A 20,734-nucleotide genomic window follows, 5' to 3' on the forward strand; every position below is an offset into this window, starting at 1 on the left:
GTCATTTTGCCAGGCTGGTATCTAGTGTAAAATACAGTATGTGACTTCTTAGCAAGAAGAAATATTTCATAGGTTTAATATTTTACAACTATGTATCAAAGTTTATTGTTCCCAATATAGCCAAGTCACATTATTTATATGCAAACCAGAATGACATTCCGTTTCCGACTAGGAGCAGAGCATTTTGGAGGGTCTTCAATTATGAGCGACGCATGTTGGGAACTATCGCTAACGACGGCCAAATGATAATTGTTGCCGAGCAATGGACACAGCGTAGCGTAGCGTAGCCCACGCCTGCAACAGGCCAGCCACACCCACACATAAGGACGCCCACCCGCTAGTATACTGCAGTCCGGGCGACTTTCTTGAGCTAACACCACACCGACCTTTTCACTCATTAGGAAAGACCCCCTCGGCTGTCCTCACTGCTGCCTTCTCACAGACTTTTCCTCCGCTGGAACTATAAATAAGAAGACCTATGTCATGCAGCCTGTTGAAAATATATAGATATAGAAATAGATGTTAGGTAACACGACTCAGTGTCAGGCATAGAGCGGGGCGAATAAATCACTTGCGGCTTGTCCCACTGCGCGTGCCCTCTCCGGTCCTCCTGCAAGTGCGCAGGCGCAGACCGCGGTAACACCGCACATGCTCCATGTACACTGTGTGAGGCGCAGGCGCGGCGGCCCATGACAGTTTAGAAACCGGGACATTAGCCGGGACAAGATTTGTGCAGGACAACCCGGTAACAATCGATCGTGTCTCGGGAAATGCGGCTAATTCGGGACAGTGGGCCACTATGCGGTTGGACTAAGGGGCCGGTGGCACTGTCATCGCCGGGAATAAGTGGCACAGTCGCTCATCGTGTTGTGTGAGGATTCTGGTCGCCGTGACATCACAGCTGCAGTCCCTGGCAACTGTTTTCTGGAGGTCACTATACCGTGACGTTGACGCACTCTGACGTAAGTGTTACTGAGTTCTCGTGTGAAAATTCAGTGACATCACAACCCAGGGCTTGGAGTCACTGGGTTGTTTTGTCAGGGTGTAACCTCCTAGTGACATCATTGCTTTAAGCTGTGACACTATTTTAGGGGGTCAGGCTAGTGCCAGCCCAGTATGGATGAGGGGGAGTCTCAAGAAATGGTTTTCTTGGGAGACCTATCAGTGGGTATGGACACCTTTATTCATCGCATTGACTCCACTGAGGTTATATACCAGCCTCGCCGCAAACGTGCAAAGTTGGTCGGAAAGTACCTTATGGGGGATCTTTTGGGTGAAGGCTCCTATGGCAAGGTAAAGGAGATGTTGGACTCCGATACGCTGTGTCGCCGCGCTGTCAAAATTCTCAAGAAAAAGAAATTACGAAGGATCCCAAATGGAGAGGCCAACGTCAAGAAGTAAGTGGTGAATATTCCTGTTAGCAACATATGAACATCTAGGCTTTGAATATTGGTTATCTCCTATAAACAACTTATGTAGTCTTATAGAGGATTGTAATCTGATTTTATATCTGTAAATGCTTGAGAAAAATAAGTATTTTGGATATCAGAATTTTCTTTATTTTGAAAATTTTCCATACCGTAATGAGATGCCTTTGGCATGGGCCTCAAGTCTAAACACAATGCATTTGTTTCATATTATACACACAGCTTGAAAGTAATTCTAAACATTGTTTTTAAATTGTGTATGAGATGGTCTAAACCAGGCATGTCCAAACTATGGCCCTCCAGCTGTTGAGAGTTGTAGTATTAGAGAATGCTAAAACTGTGGCAAGGCATGATGGGACTTGTAGTTTCACAACAGCTGGAGGGCCACAGTTTGGACACGCCTGGTCTAAACTGTCTGTTGTCCTCCTAAATGTTTTGAATTTCGGAGAATTTTGGATATGGGAGTGTTACTGAGAAATAATGTGATGTTTCGTTGTTAGTCATTCTATTAAGCAATTCAAAACTAATGTAGGCAAAAGATTGTCACAACATTATAACAAGGTTAGTAATTATGTTAGGTTTTTTTTTTGTTTTTTTTTACATTTTGCATATATACCATTGTATTTTCTCATCATGCCCACATCAGCTTTTTTTCACCCCTAAGTTTATACAATTAAGTGAAAGTACATTTTTAATTTCTTATTTACTTTATGGAACCACAAGGGTTCCACAACAACAGAATACATAAATTAGCAAAAAAAAGGAACCGTGACTTACAATACAAGGCAATTTAGTACAAGTACATGGTAAATATAGTTGAATCAGGTCATGGTACACTGAAATAATTAGTAGGGTGGCAGAGACCTAGGGCATTGATGGCTAACCTTGAAACTCCAGCTGTTGTTGAACTACACATCCCAGCATGCCATGATAAAACTGGTGCTGGGATGTGTAGTTCAACAACAGCTGGAGTGTCAAGGTTAGCCACCACTGACCTAGGGTCATTTTCCTGTTCATTTTTTGAATGGATTTCAAGCTCAGTAGTATGTTATTGATCACTATATTATTTAATTTGCAAATACCATGTTATGTAGAGCATATTTATGCATTTCCTGTGGAATCTAGTTTACATGTTATGGTGTGCACACACGGTAATGCTGGGTACACACCAGGACGACTAGGGCCCGATCCCCACAATCTAGATCCAATTCCGATCAATTGGATGTAGATTGTGTGCTGATTGGGCCCTTTTCTGACCTGGTGTGGACCGATACCGATCCGATGCGCGGTCCCGCGGGTCGGTCGGTCGTTATTGAGATCCTACCTGCTGCAGGTAGGATCTCAATGACGACCATACAGCCGGGTGCGGGTCGCCATCGGATCGGACCCGTTCACGGTGCACATGGTGAGCGGGTCGTGCCCCTCCGCGTCACCGTGAGAGGGTCGGACGAGACACTGACGACCCGCTCACGATGTGCATCGTGAGCGGGTCGTCCTGGTGTGTACCCTACATAAGATAAAGCTTCCAATGTTGCTGATATAGTGAACATCGGAAGCCATATCGCATGCAGATCGCATGCTTTTTTTAGGGCTTGCGAGCCCGATGCGCTCCCGTGTGAGCGCAAATCGGCAGTCAGATAGAGAGGGCAACCAAGACACTAAAGTGCAGATCTGCACTATATAGTCTAAATTGTGCCCCTCCATGCATGCCGTGTGATGCGAGTCCCAATGCGATCTGATCGCATCGGGACTCGCATTGCACGGCATATCGCCCCCGTGTGCACACACCATATGTTCAGCGCATGTTTGCGATAGATATGGGATTGAGGTTAGATAAGGGGAAACGTCTCTTGTATAGGGTATACAATGACATAAACAGCATTTTATCATGTGTGACCTAAAACCATCCTGCTGCTCTCTCTCCTACTGTTGCAGACTTTCTCTCCCCCTGGCCTGTCCCGTGTTAACAATATTCATGGAAGTAATTAGTTGAATCCATATTTCTGTTTCTTTCCTTTATCCTTCCCAATGATATCACAGACATTCTATAAATATTAGCCCAGGAAGATTCCATTGCTTTATCAAAAAACATTAATAAAGAGTTTTTAAGTGTGCTTATTTTTGCAAACTGAAAATCTATTATAATGGCCTGTTCCTTCCTATGTATATACATGGTAGGGACCAGATTTAATGCTGCTGGCATTGGCACAACGCTGGACATTGAAACAGTTTCTACATCTATTTCTATTCCATGTGGAGACCAACATACATTAGTTGATTGGTACACTATGGAAAGCCATAAAGGATAATTTTAGTAGGCAAATGACTGTCCATTTACAAGTTTTAGGTGTCAGATTCCACTATGAGAACCATAATTTATTCTAGATGTCTTTTTAGATTTTTTATTTGACATTGATGCTGTTTACTGCTTGTCATTTGTCATTGGCTAATTTAGCAATGTGTTTGATCATACACAACAAGTTTTAAAACTAAATGCAAGTTAAAACTTGTTGCTAAACGATCCCCAATATTTTCTTTTGTGATATCTGTGATCCATAACCTTGATCACATGGTGGTACTACCAGTTTTCATTTTGTTTTTAATTAGGGAGATTCAACTACTGCGACGCTTAAGGCATCGGAATGTGATTCAGCTGGTGGATGTATTATATAATGAAGAAAAGCAAAAGATATATCCTTTGAGCTGTCAGTATGCTAATAATGTCTTATGCTACAACCTTTTTGATTATGTGTAAGTGAAAAGTATAGATTCACATTGCTTGCTCTCCTAGAGGGTTATTGTCTTATACTGTATGTTGTATTTTTTTTCAGTCACTCAGGAATTGGTACTATGAAGATTTTTCGGTACTTGTTTCCTAGCACGGCGCCACCGATTTTAATTGTATGCAATTGGGTTGCAAAAATCGGGTCAATCGCATGCAATCAAATTGCATGCGATACGATTGACCCGACCGACCCAATGGACCAATGTTAAATGGTCCCTGAGACCCGATTTTACATTGGCCCCAATGTTAAATGCCCCCCCATTGTTAACGCCACACCACGATCAACGTGAACCCGAAGCGTGGCGAGCACAGCGGTACGCGTCCTCCGACCTTTTTCATACCCCCACTATCCACGTCGGCGTGGAGTTGATCTTATATAGTGTAGCGAGCCACCGAGCCTGAAGCGTGGCGAGCGCACGTGCATTACTTCAGGTGTATTACGCGTCCCCTCGCGGGGCTTGCCACGCTTCGGGCTCGGAGGCTCGCTGCGCTCGCCACACTATATAAAATCGACTCCACACCGACGTGGATAGTGGGGGTATGAAAAGCGCGAGGGACGCGTACCGCTGCCCCTCGCGGGCTCGCTACGCTTCGGGGTGGCGTTAACAATGAGGGGGCATTTGACATAGAAATTACCCATCAGGGTGGGTATACAATCAATACAATAGAGATTTGGTATTCCTGTCAAACCACCCCGTTCGCCTCCCTGGTATCCGTATGATATATTTAGACACACGGCTCCCAGGTGCAGAAGGGGGGGGGCCAGCAGGAGAACCAAAAAATCGGGCGCACAACACTAATCAATGGTTAAAGAAATTATATAGTTAAAAAAAGAGGGGTTGCTTGCTGCTCTCAATTGGGGACCTCTGTCAGCCCCAGAAAATAAACTACTTTACAGGATATCGGCAAGATATACAATCAAAAATTGGGCATGGGGGGCCATTTAACATTGGTTCCTATGTAAAATCGGGTCCATCACATTGGTCACATTGTATGCCATTATAATGGCATACAATGGACCTGATTTTACATAGGAATTTAACATTACATACAATGCTTACAATGTAAAATCGGGTCGGTCGCATCGCATGCCATTATAATGGACCCGATTTTACATTTGTCGGGAAACCTCAAAAAAAGACCGAAAATCGGGTCCGTCGGGTCCCATCGCATACCTTCAGTTAAGGTATGCGGTGGGACCCGATGGGCGCCGTGCTAGGAAACAAGTACCGATTTTTCTCTTAGACCCGTTACTTCTTACCTCACATTTGCTGCTATATCTACAGCAGACCCCAACACTTTCTACGACCTGCAAGAGGCTTTGTCAAAGGTCAGAAGCGGACACCTCAGTTTCTTATATAGCGCAGCATATTCCATTGCGTGTTACAAATGGAAACCGTGATAAAACAAACTGGGTAGTACCACACGGGCATAGAGGTAGGAGGACCTTGCTTGCAAGCTAATGTAGTGTACACACCAGAACGATCATGATTGTGAGACGATCATACGATGGTCGCACAATCTGCATACAATCAGATCACGATCTGTACCCAGTTGAAGGGATTGTTTTCAAATCCTGACTGCAGCAGGTATTGAAAATGGGGGAATTGAGACCAAATTGTTCTGGTGTGTACCCAGCATTACAATCCTAAAGTAAACATGGGGAACATTTGTAAAAGAGGTTTTCACTGCATTGAAGTCTCATTTTAATGTGATTTTCTGACAAATATGAGTAGTTTATAACTAACGATGGGTACACACTAGGCAATGTGTGTAGCCAGTGATATAGGAGGCAGCGAGGACCTGGCGCACCATGGCTACTATAATGAAGTCCTCCCTATGTATTGAACAGAAGAGGGAGGGGGTCATTAACAATGCACAGGATCACACATCATTATCGATAGTGAGTGTACACACTAGATAAGAAAGTAAGAGATATAGCTCAAAGGCCCTTCGGAGCAACATATTTTACTTGTCTAGTGTGTATGGGGCTTAAATGCAGAAATTAGGAATCAGAAATTAAGCCTACACAAATGTGCGCATGTCATGCATCTGTGTTGGATTGGCAAATTCACAGAAAAGTATAGTCCATGATCTCCGGTTTCCATTCTAATAAAATAAGTAAAGTACTGCACAGTGACCTGTAGGTTGCCCAATGTAAATAAATGATTGCAATACAAATGATTATTATGGATATTAATATAAATGGTTTCCTAAAATAAATTTGTAGGCATATCAGTCCAGTGTTGTTGCTGGTGTCCTTATGCTTTGTTCATATTATTTCAATACAGAGAATGTTTGGGGAGGGGGCTCTTCAGTTTGACCCCCCTACGGGTGGGAGTGGCACTTTTATCCAATAACCAGCAGGTAAATCGATGCAGCAACTTTGTCAACATGCAAATCTGTTACATTTTCACAGATTCTGTGTTTACGCCCATTAACCTGCTGTCCATAGGGTTAAGAAGGCTGTTGATTAAGAGGTAGTTGAATATCCATGGGCGCTAACGCCTAAGGTAACCTCCCCCTTTTCACCTCTAATAATTTACAGCCGGTAATTTGAATCTACCCCCTCCATTTATTTTCAAATCCTGCTTTGCCCAGTGGAACTTGAAGTCTCCATTCACAGACCTGTTGAATATTCAGTGTGTGTTTGTTCACATCTATGGAAGCCTAGCAAATTGGTTAGTTTAGAGCCCATTCCTCAGCACTGTACTACGGTCACCTGTGTAGTGTATACAGAAAAGTAATGCAACATGACTTCAGAGGAAGGGTATTCAAATATAAGACTGGGAATACCAATGGCTCTTCTACAGAAAGTATTTATGTATTTGATTCCTTAATTCTATGCATACGTATATGGTTATGGAGTATTGTGTGTGTGGAATGCAGGAGATGCTGGACAGTGTACCGGAGAAACGATTCCCTGTCTTTCAGGCTCATGGGTAAGGTGTCATTTGTCTTTATTAATCTCTTTAGTTTTTCATCCACTCCTTGGTTTTGGCCTTCTCTGCCTTGTTATGTTTTGAACAGAGCTTGGATTTTTATTTAATATCCTTTTGCTAAATATGTACTTAAAAATTTACTAAAATCTGTGGAAATATGTAAAGCCTAAGATTTATAGTAGTAATTGAAATAGCAAGGGGAAAAAAGTGTTCATATAAAATTCCAGCTTTAGACTATTTTCTGGCCCTTGTTATAATTTGTTGGCCTTTTTCTTATTGTTTTCTACATTTGTTTTATCATCTGTAGTTGGTGTGCACCTCATATTTGCTTTCTTTGTCTTGCAGTTATTTTTGCCAGCTTGTGGATGGTTTAGAGTATCTTCATAGTCAGGGCATTGTGCATAAAGACATCAAACCTGGGAACTTGCTGCTTACAACAGACGGGACGCTCAAAATCTCGGATCTGGGCGTTGCGGAGGTAGGTTGTGAGAGATCAGATTGGCACTTACAGTGAACGCTGCTCTTATACTGTGATAAAGCAGTATGGGGTCTCCTCTCTCTCCACAGGCCTTACACCCATTTGCTGAGGGTGACACATGCAGGACCAGCCAGGGGTCCCCTGCTTTTCAGCCTCCAGAGATTGCAAATGGCCTGGACACTTTCTCAGGGTTCAAAGTGGACATCTGGTCAGCGGGCGTGACCTTGTGAGTTTATTATTGTGTATTTGCCCTAAGGCAACTATTTCCCATTACACACCACAACATTCTGCCATCTACTATTCCCATCCCCTTACACACCCTAGTGAGGTAATGGCTTAAAAGTAGAACAATTACCTTTTCTTAGCTTTAATGTTTACCATTCGAAATACTATTGATTAATTGCTGTCTTTCAATGCATAGGTATAATATCACTACTGGGCTGTACCCCTTTGAAGGGGACAATATATACAAACTGTTTGAGAATATTGGAAAGGGAGACTACTCTATTCCGGAGGACTGTGGGCCGCTGCTGTCTGACCTGCTGAGAGGTGAGAATTTGCTAAATGAATACATTAAATTGGAATTGGATGAAATAAGAAAATGAAAATGTTGAAATGGCAAAAGTAAATGTTTTAATGGAATGTATGAAAGTGAAAAATGGTTTAGCTATAGAGCTATGCTATAAGTATATGTGTGTCATAAGGACATGGGGAGTTTCCCTCCCTTTTTTTTTTTTTTTTAAAGCGGCAATCAATTACATAGCAAATTCAACCTGTTTGTTCTGTGTAAATGATTGCCAATTTAAAAAAAAAAAAAAAAAACTCACAAAATCTCTTACTTTCTGATTCTTACAAATGGAGAGTGATAAACAGCCAGCCAATCATCTCCCACCTGCCATGTCACAGGCTGGGTTTTTGAAAAATAACAGGTAGGAACGGATTGGCTGGCTGTTTATCACTCACCACTTTATCACTTTTTGAAGCTTGATACATCTGGCCCTTAGTATCCACTACAGACTCTCTTGTTGTAGTGATCTCTTTTTGTATTAAACGGCCTTTGAATTGTTTGAGGTGTGGCTGCGGTACTTTAAGTGGTCTTAAATGAACCTTTTTAATTCACTTTGTAGTTTTCTAAAATTATTTTATTAGCTGATGAATTTTATTTTCTAAACCGACTGTGCAAAAGATATCGCCTTGTCTTTACCCCACTCTCATATAGGGGGGTATGCAGTCGCCTACGGGAGATGCTCGACGGGCCCTATTCAATGCTGTCTTCCCCGACAGCATTGAACAGGGTTTCTCGGCAAAACGAGCCCAACATCACTAGCTGTCGGGCTCGTTCTGCCGAGAACAGCTGGGAAGTGACGAGCTGCCGGCTGCAGCTCGTCACTTTCCGGCCGCATCTCGCGGCCACGCCCCCTTTTCGCTCCCCAGCAGGCGGGACATTGAATCCGCCTGCGTGTTCTCGGTCGAGCTGACCGAGAGCGGGACTGGGTCACGACGGGCGAGCAAGCTTGCCCGCCGTGGCCTGAAGATTGAATATCCCCCATAGTCTCAATATCTATCTAATATAATCATCTATATACTCTATATGTCTAGTGTTTGTGTGTGTCCGAAACACTGGTCCCTGTTGGCAGCGAGTGAAACTACATCTTTCTCTTTTACACATACAGAAACACAGAGGCAATCACAAGGTAGCAGCACTCACCAGGTTGTTTGAAAAATAACAGTGGGAATGTATTCATGCCCTGGCAATTCCTGGAATTTATATGCAGCAATATTTTCTCTGTAACCTGCTGCATTATTTCTAAATAATTAGGCACAAAAATTAGCTTGCAAGCAATAGTCACTACTAAAAAGTGTGAACTTGCCTATATAGCTGCCTTACTAGCTTTCGAAGCATCTGCTTCAAGGCTTACTAGTATAATTATACTATTTATAGAACCCAGTTGCTCTCATGATATATATAAAAATGTTTTCGGTCTCTACCTCAAAATTTTAATAAAAAAATATTCTTAATAAGGATTAGTCCAGATGAGATGCAATAAACCAATGTGTGTGTTGGGTAAACTGCAGCTTTTTACTTTTCTAATCAGTGTGATTATTATTCCAGCTCAGCCATATATGTTGCGTGTGTGTGACCATCCAGGGCATCCAGAATGCGACTGCACACAGAGTAGTATACCTATCTTTCTAAAGTGGTTCCAGTTGTTAAGAAATAGTTTTACATAAAATTATGTGAAACAGATCAAGAATAGGAAAAAATTGCCCTGTTCATGTTATTTTAAGATATTATCATCGCACCAGTCGGCTTTGAGTGTTGATGGAAATGTGAAGGTCACTCAGTAAGCCAGTGATGCGCTTTTCTGTGTGAATGATAATAGTGTTTACAGTTGTGCACTGATAGAGGTGTGGCTCTATGACTTGGTTTGTGTGACAGTTGAAAGTAGTGTAGGTGTATGATTGTTGGGAATAAAGTCATAGGTGCCGACTTATGTTTTTGCTGGTGGGTGCTCAAGCCAAAAATATAGTGGAGTGGCTTCATGGGGAAGGGGTATGGCCACAAAATAATACCAATTTATATTACGCAGCACAGTTGTCTCCAAAATTCAAATTACTGCAACAGAGTTCCACATACATAAATGCCCCCACAGTGCAGGTACTCCGCGGACAGAATACACTCTTCCCAGCATACTGTTTCCCAGGTGGCGGGTTCGGCAGTGTGGGTGCTGCAGTCACAAATTAGCAAGTTAATATGGCGGCCCAGCAGCAGGACTCTGGCCCGTGGGTGCTCATTAATTTCCGTGGGTGCTCGGGCCCTTGAGCACCCACAGAATCGGCACCTATGAATAAGGTCATGTGATCTAGTGTGTCCAAATGTGTTATTTGGATTTCTGTCACTATACCAAACACATACACATTTATTTTCAGGCAGCTTTACAAATGTGAACCTTAGCAGTGTGACCAGAGTCAGTTTGGGATCAAACATCATGACTAGGGAAGCTATTGAAATCCCAAGTTTCTGGTCAAATTAGTATATTTGCCCCAAAATTCTGGGATTTGAATCCCAAGATTGGAGCCTCCAATCCCCGGGATTCACTGGATTAGGTTGCACATATGCATTCATGCTGGGCAGCACTGAGCACTATTATCATTTTTCTCAGACACTGCCTAGCTGTGTGGCCCAGGAGGCATTGGTGTCTATAGTGCTAAGGCAGGCAGCCATAGATGCACAGACAGGGCCAGCAGCACTTCAAAATGTAACACCGGCTGCTAGCCTATAAAGGAAGTTGGAGGTCTTAGGTCTTATTAGATGGTGGCCGGTGCAACATTTGAAATGCCCCTTGTGCTGTATGTATCTCCTATAGTACCCGCCTAATAGGATGGATTTTTAACAGCATTTCCTATCTGTGTCTCCCTCCCTTACTGTTAACTACTCCCTGCTTTCTACAATGACCCTCCCTCACTGCTCCCTACATTCTTCCTCACTCAGCAATCCATATTGCAATCCAGGGAATCCCGATCATGCATTTTTCCATCTCAAATCGCGGGATTGATAAAACCGTCAGGGATTGGCCACCCTAATCAGGACCATCTGTGATGGAAAATTGAATAAGCCTCATCCTACTCAGACTGGCTCTCACGGGGTGGCTTGCAAGGCAGAGGAAACCATCTTGTAACAAAGTTTTTGGCCTCACCACCCATGGATAATGGACGGAACACTTGTCAATGCATGCCACCCCCACCCCTCTTCTCCCCTAAATCGCCTCTGCCAGACAATCGTGCAGAAGCGGTCACATTACTGCAATGCTATCCCTAGTCCCACTCTGCACATGCATAGAACTGGTCCTGCGCATGCACAGTTTCCTGATTAGTGAGTAAGCTGCACAGGGGATCGCTTGTGCATTCCAAGCTGAATGAGGGCCATGGTTTGACTGGTCTGCACAAAACCCTATGATGAATTTGAATGGAGATTGTGAGCCAACAACAGTGCTTGACCTCAGAGTGACAGAGAGCCACCATAGTGCTGACAGGAATCAGATGCCATCTCCCAGAATCTCCCCAACCTGCCCGCAGTTTCCTACAGGCACAGAAAGTATTGTGGGTTAACTGAGGCCTCCCTCCCTGCGGCTGGGCAAAGTTAGCATTAGAGACCTGTTGGCACTCCCCGTCCACCCCTGCCCCCCGTCCTGCAGCTGGGGACTGTCCTGTGTCCAAACTTCTGCAGCAGCAGCCGTGACACCAGGTCAGGAACCTGCTCCTACTGTCCTATATGCATAGGACTTAAATAAAATAAAGGTACTCTTTACTTAGTTGGGCGCCCGTCGCGGGCATCGCGGGTACATTTATGTCTGGCCGCGACGCGACCGACGCGATGCCCGCGATTTCCCATTGAAACCCATGTTAAACATGGAAATCGTGTCGGTCGCGTCGCGGCCGGCCATAAATGTACCCGCGATGCCCGCGACGCGATGCTCCCGATTTGCCATAGGAATCAATGTTAAAAGGCCGATGGACACGATTTTACTGTTAAATGCCTCAATGGACCCGATTTGGCCATAGGAATCAATGTTAAATGGGCCACAGAGCCCAAATAAGCACAATTAACCCTTAAATGTCCCCCCAAATTTTTAACGCCACCCCACGATCCACACCAACCCGAAGCGTGGCGAGCGCAGCGAGCCCGCGAGGGGCGGCGGTACGCGTCCTCCGACCTTTTCATGCCCTACTATCCACTAGGGCGTGGAGTGAGAATAGAATAGTGTGGCGAGCGCAGCGAGCCACCGAGCCCGAAGCGTGGCGAGGGGACGCGGATACCTTCACAGTTATACGCGTCCCCTCGCGGGCTTCACAGGTGTCCGTGGCGACGCGGACACCTGTGAAGCCCGCGAGGGGACGCGTCTACCTGTGAAGGTATCCGCGTCCCCTCGCGGGGCTCGCTGCGCTCGCCACGCTTCGGGCTCGGTGGCTCGCTGCGCTCGCCACACTATTCTATTCTCACTCCACGCCCTAGTGGATAGTAGGGCATGAAAAGGTCAGAGGACGCGTACCGACGCCCCTCGCGGGCTCGCTGCGCTCGCCACGCTTCGGGTTGGCGTGGATCGTGGGGTGGCGTTAAAAATTGGGGGGGACATTTAAGGGTTAATTGTGCCTATTTGGGCACTGTGGCCCATTTAACATTGATTCCTATGGCCAAATCGGGTCCATTGAGGCATTTAACAGTAAAATCGCGGTCAATCAGCCTTTTTAACATTGTTCCCTATGGGAAAATCGCGGGCATCCCGATTTACCCGCGATGACCGCGATTTTTACCCCCGACGCCCGCGATTTCAATCGCTGGCGCCCATCTAGGTAAAGAGTACCAAAATAAATAAAAACCCATACAAATGAATGGGCAGCCACTGATTTGTTATGTTTTCTTTAACGTCCTCTGCTCCCCCCCCCCCCCCTACGCAGCCCCCCCCTGCTCCCACTGGCGTAGCTTCCTCCCCTGCCCGGCTCCCTGTTACACGACCCCCCTCCCCCCCGCGCACTTCCTCTGCCCAGCTCTCTGGTAGCCGGCATCCCCCGCACGGCTCCAGCCTGCACATAACATTTAGCAAATCTTATGTGCAGCTGTCCAACCTCACGACTCCGATCCGATGCGGACGGGATGTCTATATGTGCAATTTGGCCCAATTTCACGGCCCAATTCATTTACCCTGTTGTTTATTACATTATTGTATGTGGCCGGCCACTGCAGTGCTCCATTCTTGTGTGAGCTTGTGGCTGAGGTTAGAGCCCCTGCCCTAGCAGCCCTAAACTCCGCTCCTGCCCTGTACCCCTCCACTCCTTCTACCCTGAGTGAGGCTGACTGTGAGCCCAGAACTCCAAAGAGCCCTCCGGTGACTTCTGCATCTGCTGCTCCTAACTGACCCCTTGCCTGACTCCTAAAACCTCCGCCCTGACCTGACAGTCGGCTGACTGCCTTCCTTCCCTCCTGGACCTGTCCTGGACTGGTTGCTTCATAATTCACAGGGTGAGTCTGTCCAGTTACTGTGGAACACAAAACATACACACCCTCTAATATGGGGAAAACACTTGCCATTGTTTGGGGTCACACATTAACATACTGTTGACTATAGTCAGCATGTAAGAGTACTGTGCTGCTGCTCTTTTAGTTGCTAATGCTATCACCCAGCATCCCCACAACTGCCCCTCACTCAACCAGTTCACCCCACACCACCCACACGGGGCACCTACAACTCCCCAACCCATAGCACCCACATCCTCGCCACCACCACAACACCATACCTGCCACTCCACCATCCCCACATCCACCTGGGAAAAACCACACCCACTTCCCCCGCGCACACAGTATTTCCGTAGGGCACGATGAATCACTAGTGTGTTTTTGAGATTGGGGTCCTGCCCTCCCCTATCCGTGTCGGTTTTTCATGTCAGCACTTGATTTTATAATATGGATCATCCGTAATATTATCATTATTATTTTTCTTAACATAATTACTGTAGTTTTTGAAACATTATCCTTTTTCCTGCTTTACAAAATGTTGTTCTTTTTATGTGTGGCCTGTGCATCCCTGTGTGCTGAATATTCCCGTTTCATTGGCTCTGGCATCGGGAGCATTTAGGGCAGGCATGTCCAACGTTGGCCCTCCAGATGTTGTGAAACTACACATCCCAGCATGCTTTGCCACAGTTTTGCTATTAGAGAATGCTACAATTATTGCAAAGCATGCTGGGATGTGTAGTCTCAAAACATCTGGAGGGCCAACGTTGGACATGCCTGATTTAGGGCATATGTACCAAACTTTTAAAAGAGTAGAAAAGTCTCCATAGCAGCAATTGGCTTCTAGCTACATTTTATCAAGTATATTCTATAATACTATATGTAGGCTATAGATATATCTATCTCTAACAATATAACCCAGGGGTGTATGGAGCTAGAGCATTACTACCTGACAGCACTGAGGTCATTGGTTCAATTCCCACTATGAATCTGTGTGGAGTTTGTATATTCTCCCTGTTCTTTTGGTAGGTTAATTGGCTCCCGACAAATTAACCCTAGAATGTCTGTGTGTACATGTAGTAGGAATATAGGGCCTAATTCTGGTTCACTCTCAGAGGGAAATTCCTTCTTAAATGGACAAAACCATGTGCACTGCAGGTGGGGCAGATATAACATGTGCAGAGAGAGTTAGATTTGGGTGGGGTTTTTCTTCAAAGTGAGATCTATATTGCAGTGTAGAAATAAAGCAGTCCTTATTTTCCCTGCACAGAAACAAAATAACTCGCCCAAATCTAACTCTCTGCACATGTTATATCTGCCCTCCTGCAGTGCACATGATTCTGTCCATTTCAGAAGGATTTGCCTCCGAGAGTGAACCAGAATAATGACCATAGATTGTAAGCTCATCTGGGGCAGGGACTGATGTGAATATTCATATAGTCTCTGTAAAGCGCTGGGGATTATACTGTATGGGCACTATATAAATAACTGATAATATTCCGCAGGGGATGTTATGGACAGGATTTTTTTCTGGGACCGCCCACCTTGGGTATAATAGCAGCTTCCTCCTTCTCCCCTGTGTCTTTTTCTCCTGTCTCTGTCTAGTTAGGACAGAGTATGTGTTTTTTTTTCTTCTTTTGTTTCAGTCATGGTTACTTCGATCCAGCAGGAGCGGCTGGGTGGCTCCCTGGGGGGGGGGGGGGGGGAGAGAATGCAGGAGGGGTGTAGCCTTATAGATTCCTGCCTCTATACATTAATACCTGTCTATGACCTTTACAGAGATTAGGACCCTCTCCTGGGTTTACCCGGCAGCAAGGTCTCAGATCCTCACATGCTCCCTTCCCTATTACTTGGTATGGCGTGTGTGCGCCATTTAGCCTCACTTCCGCCCGGTGCGACCAAGGATTTTTTGTTCCGCTTAACTATCCTGATTGCTTAGGCGTCAGACTTTAGGGGGTTTAAAGCCCGGTTTAAAGCCTGTATGGGCTGCATGCTGCCTGTGTTACATTGCAGCCTGTGTAGTTAGCAAGATGGATCTACCTTCTCCCCATAAGCCAGATAATGCTTTGGTGTTATGGGCATTATAATTTTTGTTTAGATACTGTGTAGTTTATTGTATATTCTTGTGTGCCTTTTCCAATGGTTCATAAGAAGAGGACAGCAAAAAATACATTTGTACCTAATACTTGTATGGGATGTGACAAAATATTTTGCTGTGCTCAGAAGAAGACGTTCTGTGAGGATTGTAAAACTTGTCAGGTTAAGCAGACTGAGAAAACAGCAATCAGATATGCTTAAAAATCTGATGGCCTGATTGAAGCAATCTTTCGTGCCTAAAGAAGAATTTTTGCAGATGCAGAATTCCAAGAGGTCCAGATCACAAGCAGGCTTCAGTCATGAAGGAGAGGGATCCTCAGATGATCTGGAATATGTGGAGGATGAGTCCTCAGGAGTTAGGAAAACTGGAAGAACCCAGATCCTTTAATCTGGATATAGTGGAGAGTCTTCTTAAAAACATCTATAAGGCAATGAACTATAAAGAAGTCCCTGGTACGTCGAAAGAGAGGGATCTATTGTTTGAGACAGATCCAGAAAAGGAAGAACATTCCCGGTTCATTATGTCGTCAGATAAATTATTTCCAGAGAGTGGTCTAGTATTGACAATAGAATGGGAACTGGTACCAGGGTTGACAAGATGTACCTGTTTAAAGATGATGAATTCTTAAGTTGGTGTCTGATCCCAAAAGTAGATGCTGCAGTTGCAGAACTCACATCCAGAACCATGATACCGGTAGAGGATGGTATGCTATGACTGACTTCAGGAGGGAAGTCAGTCCGCCTACCACAAGACAGAAGAAATAGGTTTCCCAATCCTTCTCCAACTAAGCAATCCTATAAGGAAGCTAGAAGTTATTGCCCTGGTTGTCTATGCTACAGAATATGGAATTCTAATACTTCCCATCAGTCATTTCGGTAGTCCTTTTCATAGGGGTTCACAATTATGACTGTTCAAACAGCAGAAGTAGGGACCAGACTTCTACAGTTTGCAGATATTTGGAAAGAATCAATCATTGACGAGTGGGTGATCAACCTCATTTAGTGGGGCTACAAGATTGAATTCTTAAAATACCCTTATTTAGTTATTGTGCACCGTGGCAATAAAGGTGGTACTAGAGAATCAGCAAAGATGAGGCTTTTACTCAAATCTGTCGAGAAGAATACGGGAGGATTCTTTATCATCTTGGACTTGAGACCTGATTCTGCCATAAAGCTGTAAATATTTTGGATGGAAAGCACAAGTTCCATAGTAACTGGAATAAAGAGAGGAGAGTACCTAGCATCTGTAGACCTCAAGGATGTGTATTATCGTGGCGATTAAATCAGGAAGACAGAAAATTTCCTAAGTTTTCTGTGAAGAGTCTTCACTTCCAGTTTACGTGTCTCCCGTTTGGTCTAAGGTCGTCATCGAGAGTTTTCACGAAAGTATTGATCTCCCTGATTGCAGAATTGAGAAAACAGAAGGTACAGATCTGACCATACTTAGATGACTTAGTAGTAGCAGGAAAATTGGTGGAAGAAGTCAACCGAAGCATCAACCTTACGGTAACATATTTACAGCAACATGGCTGAATCAACAACAGGGAGAAGAGCCAGTTACAGCCAACCCAAAATATTCAGTTCCTGGGGGTTCGGATAGCCACCAGGAGACTTTCCATTGCCCTGTCTATAGAAAGGCATTTGAAAATTCAGCGTCTGGTATTATTGCTGTTTTTTTTTTTTTTTCAGATCTCAAGACAATAAAATCTTTGAAATGGTAGACAAGCGATCGAGAAGTGAAGTTTTCCAGTCTAGAGAGTCTGGTCTTTCTTGTACTAACCACAGATGCACGTAGTGTGGAAGGCGATAGGTTGTAAAACCAATGTGAAAGCTGCTCAATGAAACCAGTAATGCCCCTCAGGTGCTGCAAGGGAGGGGGATTTAACCCCCAGCACAACAAAAGGACATTAGTAATAAGATTTGAAAAACCAACATAATAGAAGGTAATTAAGCGATCTTAGCTACATATTTTGGTACTGGTGTAGTTTCACGGCGCCCGATATATCGGATTTGATATCGGCCGATATATCGGATGCGATATCAATGCGATTTTTTTTTTTTGATCTGTTCATAACCCCACTATCCACTACGCATGGAGTTTTATTTTATATAGTGTGGCGAGCGCAGTAATCCGCGTCCCCTCGCGGGGCTCGCCAAGTACCTATATATTTTACAAAAGATAAGCTTGCAAGGCGGTGTGTTGTCTCAGACAGAAGATTTGAAGAATTATGTTAGACAATGGGACTGTGGTCTCATATAAACCACCAAGGTTGAACCAGGAGCAAGAAGCTGATGGCTATTTCCGATAAAAACATGTCATGGGCAGAGAAGAACCTGCTGTCCATATCCGCAGTATATATATATCGGAACCAGAAAGTTTAGTCACAGATCTTCCTAGGTTTACCCGGGAGAGTGGGAACTGAATACAGAGGTTTTCAAAATGACTGTGAATCGTTTTGGCAAACTAGAAGTAAACCTGTTGACCTGCTATTCTAACAGGAAGGTGAGCAGCTTCTACTCTAAGTATTATCATCCTCAAGCATTCACTCTAAACACTTTCTTTGTACAATGGAGATTAACCTTGGCTATGTGTTTTCTCCAATACCTATGATAAGCAAGGTCCTAAAGAGGATCAGAGAAGATCGGGTGGAGGTACTGACAATCTTACCATATTGGTCAAGGAGGGCCTGGTTCACGGATGTCTTCAAAATGTTGACTCGTGATCCTTGGAATCTACCCAACAGATCAGATTTTCTATGTCCAGGGCCACGCCATCCAGATCCGACAATATTTTGTCTAAAATTATGGAGATTGAGCTTCAGATTCTGAAGCGCCATAACTTATCTCATCAAGTGTCTTATATGATGCTAAAGGCAAGGAAAAATGTATCTTCATTAGCGTACTTTAAAGTGTGGGATAAATGTGTTTCTTGGGGTCCGTTTACCAAGAATTTTCTTGACATTTACACAGCCAAAGTACTACAATTCTTTTTTTGAAGGTTCTGAGTTGGGCCTAGCAACAGCTACCATCAAAACACAGATTGCTGCTCTTAAGGTGGCCATACACGCGCAGATTAATCTGCAGATCTGTCTGGTTGGAACAAAAACCTGGTTATGGATGAGAGCAAATGACAGTTGACCATTTGCTTGGAAATGCTGGAAAACTGACAAACTGTCACTCATCCATAACCATGTTTTTGTTCCAACCAGCCAGATCTGAAGATAAATCTTACTAGTGTATGGGCACCTTTAGTGTTCTGTTGGATAGATGTTTGGTAGATGGAAAAATTGATCAAAAGAGCTGTGAAAAGTATGTGTCCACTTTTTGAGTGGGATCTAAACTTATTACTGAATGTCCTGTCAAAGCAACCGTTTGAACCTCTTTCTGATATTTCACTCAAATTGCTTAAATGGAAAGTGGTCATCCTTGTAGTGATCACTTTTGACTAGAAGTGTAAGCGAAATGCAAGCCCTTTTGGATAGAAGAACTGTACTTGATGATCTTTCCAGAGAGTGGTTCTAAGAACGCACCCAGATTTTCTGCCTAAAATAGTTTCGGCCTTCCATCTCTGGAGATTACGTTACCGAGCTTTTATCCTAAGGCAGAAAATGAGGATCAGAGGGCATGGCACATGCTGGATCTGGTGAGGGCTATATCCATATATCTGGAAAGAACTGTTACCTTCCGTAATACAAAAACCTATTTGTAATACCTGAGGGAACAAGAAGAGGTTTGGCACCAACAAAACCGACTATTTCTCGCTGGATTAGAGAAACTATTGTTTTTGCTTACAAACAGGAAGGCAAGATGGCACCTTCTATAGTAAAGGCACATTCTACTCGGGCTGTACCACTTCCTGAACTAGGAGGGCTAAAGCATCGGTGGCTGAGGTTTGCCAGGTGGCACCATGGTCGTCAATTCATACGTTCTCTAATTACTATGTGATAAACGTATAGTGTGCCCACTTTGGGAATCATGTTCTTGAAGAAGCTCTGTCAGGAAAGTAATCCTCTCGAAGAATAAATTTTACTTGCATATATATTGGTCTCCCTCCCGTTTGTTCTATGCTTTGGTATATCCCAGTGTTATGGCTGCCATGGGGATCGTAGAAGAAAGATGCAAATTATTATACTCACCGATTAATTCCTTTAATTCCTAGAGATCCCATGGCAGCCATTAGTTTCCCTCTCTTGTGTACTGAGTATTTTTTTTTCAGTGATCATAATTACGGAGACGTAAAGACACCGGGGAGAAGCAGGAGGAGGCTATTTATGTAAGGTCAGCGGTCCCAAGAAAAAAAATCCTGTCTAAACTAGTAGGAGGTGGGGAATATCCCAGTGTTATAGCTGCCATGAGATCTCTAGGAAGAAAAGGAATTGAATTATCGGTGAGTATAATTAGCATCTTTTATAGTCATTAAATAGAAGTGTGAAAGTAAGGCAGCGATCAAAAGTAAATAGTACTTTTTATATATGTGTATATATATAAGTGTTAATAGTTTTAGTTTTATCATTTTGCAAAATTAATGAAGAGAACTCTAAATCCAATCAACATTTCGTGTGACCACCCAGTATCCGGACTCATGATAGATTGACTCTAGGTACACAGTCATAAGGTCAACTACTATTGGTCAACAGTCATAAGGTCGACAGTGGAAAAGGTCGACGTTGAAAAAAAAATCATGAAAACTACCTTCTGTTACAGCTAGATATTTGTAATTTTAAATTTCCATTTCCTTTTATCATGCATAGTTGAGGAAAATTGGCCTTGTTTTCATGTTGAAGTTTTAGCTCTTTGGCTGCAAATCTTTCATGAAGACAACTTCTGTTAAGATTTCTTTCAGCAGTAGATGGTTGTACCTTGGTTCCACTGATTTCTACTAAATCTGAGCTGATGACACTGATGGAAATCTTCCATTTTCAAAAGGAAGTAAGCATCTTTCATCTGAGCACTAACTTTCCTTGGCCAACCACTGTCCTCAACATTGCCCGTTTC

General features: G+C 43.9%; 1 protein-coding gene across 3 annotated transcripts in view; it reads left to right on the forward strand.

Moving 5' to 3' along the window:
• Positions 1-344: 344 nt before the first annotated feature.
• STK11 (serine/threonine kinase 11) overlaps positions 345-20,734 on the forward strand; it is a 49,977-nt gene continuing 29,587 nt past the window's right edge. The window contains exons 1-6 of one of the 3 annotated variants that reach the window (XM_083182480.1): positions 345-1,397; positions 4,035-4,118; positions 7,065-7,154; positions 7,500-7,632; positions 7,722-7,858; positions 8,054-8,181. In XM_083182480.1, the coding sequence (XP_083038606.1) occupies positions 1,117-1,397; positions 4,035-4,118; positions 7,065-7,154; positions 7,500-7,632; positions 7,722-7,858; positions 8,054-8,181 (853 nt within the window). In that variant the 5' untranslated portion in view covers positions 345-1,116. The remainder of the gene's footprint in view (positions 1,398-4,034; positions 4,119-7,064; positions 7,155-7,499; positions 7,633-7,721; positions 7,859-8,053; positions 8,182-20,734) is intronic. The other 2 variants (XM_083182492.1, XM_083182470.1) reach the window with 2 other exon arrangements.

Source organism: Crinia signifera, chromosome 1, assembly GCF_055691185.1.
Source record: "Crinia signifera chromosome 1, ASM5569118v1, whole genome shotgun sequence".
Taxonomy (NCBI): Eukaryota; Metazoa; Chordata; class Amphibia; order Anura; family Myobatrachidae; genus Crinia; species Crinia signifera.